Here is a 2,223-nt window from a genome sequence, read left to right as displayed (position 1 = left end):
CCTGAGCACTCCTGAATTTTGAAGGTGTTCAAATCTGGAAGGCAGGTGCTAGATTCCCTTTCTGAATAGTAGCTAAATCTGGAAAGGAAATGTCAATTTCTGCTTCCATGGCTCAGAACTGGAAATCCTCCTATCTGCCTGGTACTGTATCTAAAGCTGCCCAGGTCCTCTAGCAGACCCTCCCCTCCCTTACTTTTCATTTTAAATTCGAGAGGGATTCACGTACCTCTCTTGCTAGGCTTTAGATAGAGAGGTGCACCGTCCATTTAGTCCACCCAATTCCTTCTTTGGGGGCTGCAAGGTGAGGTCACAGCAGCATCCCTAATGCAGTCTGGGGAAGTCTTCTAAAGGGGATATCTGGGCCAAAGCCTTCTGCTCCTTGGGCATACTTGTTCCCCATTCATAAGGCCACCCCGCTCTAGCAGTGAGCTCTCCATTCACAGCAAGCTGCAGCATGAGGTTTCAGCTACAATATTCCCTCCCCCTCCCTTTCCTGTTGATAGCGACCAAGGGAATGCTGGGAAATGTAGTTCTTTCCCTGCTCCAGGCCTGGCTCTATAGGCAGGAAGCTGACCAAGGAACTACAGCTCCCAGGGCCCCCTGTTGGTTCTCAGCTCCCAGGCTGGATCCCTGCCGGCTGCTGCCCCTGCAAATGGGCTGCCCCAAGCACCTGCTTGCTTTGCTGGTGCCTAGAGCCGCCCCTGCTTCGTGCAGAACTTCTGTTGAGTTAAAAGGGAGTTCCACATGTGGAATGAATAAAATGTATGTGATTTAAAGGGAGATTTGAGTTCCCAGTTAGAGGCTGGGAGCTATAATACTGGCTGGTAGGTGGTGGCACTAAAGGAGAGACTTTTAGAATAAAGAAAAGGTAAAGTTCACATTTGAAATTCAGGCTAACAAAAAAATTAAAAGGTAGTATTGAATACTATTGTCCTGTCATGTTTGTTATAATAGTGAACTCTTTCTGAGTGACAAATTTGTTTCGATAATCTGTCTTCAAAGGCAGATAGATTTAGAGGAGCTTCAGAAATTGCCTCTTTCCCTGTGTGCTATTGAAACGCACGTGGGCTGCTAGGACAACTCAGCTATCAGCTTAGAACTTAGCTTTCGGAGGTCAATGTTAGTTGCAGGCCCCACCTTTTGGAACTTGTTCCCCCTTACTATCAGAGCCAGAGTTTCAGTCAAGGAATTTATTTTAATTTTTTTGTTTATGGATATTTTAGGCTAACCAAAAAGTGTAGGAATTTCCTAAGATTTGAGTTCTGTATGGTTTTTAATTACTGTAGGAGACCTATGTAGACGTTTATTACAGATGCTGTATAATGCCTAGAACATCAGGCTGATGAAGTTTCAGTGAGCATTCTTTCATACAGATTACGTGCTATGTATTTTATCACTACTGACCAAGGGACTTAAGTACTACGTTGCATAATTAAAAACAAACTAAAATTCTTATTATAATATGTAACTTATAGGAAGCGCAGTCTTATGCAGAGGACAACAGTTTATTGTTTATGGAGACATCGGCTAAAACATCAATGAATGTAAATGAAATATTCATGGCAATCGGTAAGTATTTTTAAATGGAAGCTACGTTTTCAGGCAACTGGTTTGTATGTAGTCTTTTTCTGAAGTTCATTCTATCCTAGCCTCTGAGTGGAATATTACCCAACTTTTCCCTCCTTGTTAATTGGATTTCCCTCTCTGTGGTAGTCTTCAGAAAAGATCTTAGAGAAGCAGTCCTTTTTAATGTTCTAAACATCAATCACTTAAGAACAGTCTGGCTCCGGCCTCATCCCATGCACCAAGCATATCCCCTCATACTGTCAGAGAACAAGAATCCTTGCATCACTTCTGAACCCAAAACTTCTGTTTAGCAAGTTCAACTTGCTAAACAGTGTGGTGGTTTAGGGTCAATGTTCCATTTTGTCTGAGCTTCTAACAGAATGAGCAAAGAAACACACTTCACTATATATCAAAATATATTTATCTTGTGATGCAGATAAGTAGGAAATGTTTGACTTGCAAAATTTTTGCTTTTAGGGAAAGGCTTGGAATTCTGCTTTTAAAACAATCTAAAGGTGTGCAAGTGAAAAGAATATTGATACACTCTATACCAGTGGTTCTCAAAGCCGGTCCGCCGCTTGTTCAGAGAAAGCCCCTGGCGGGCCGGGCTGGTTTGTTTACCTGCCGCGTCCGCAGGTTCAGCCCATCGCGGCTCCC

General features: G+C 43.0%; 1 protein-coding gene across 1 annotated transcript in view; it reads left to right on the top strand.

The window, feature by feature from the left end:
- Positions 1-2,223, top strand: part of RAB5A (RAB5A, member RAS oncogene family) — a 26,351-nt gene that overhangs the window by 17,678 nt on the left and 6,450 nt on the right. The window contains exon 5 of the mRNA XM_026649378.2: positions 1,476-1,569. Within this exon, the coding sequence (XP_026505163.1) occupies positions 1,476-1,569 (94 nt within the window). The remainder of the gene's footprint in view (positions 1-1,475; positions 1,570-2,223) is intronic.

The sequence above is a fragment of the Terrapene carolina genome, unplaced genomic scaffold (genome assembly GCF_002925995.2).
Source record: "Terrapene carolina triunguis isolate 2854851 unplaced genomic scaffold, T_m_triunguis-2.0 Scaffold84, whole genome shotgun sequence".
NCBI classification, from domain to species: domain Eukaryota; kingdom Metazoa; phylum Chordata; order Testudines; family Emydidae; genus Terrapene; species Terrapene triunguis.
Note: the sequence above shows the minus strand (reverse complement) of the source record. Positions and strands in the feature narration are given on the sequence as shown.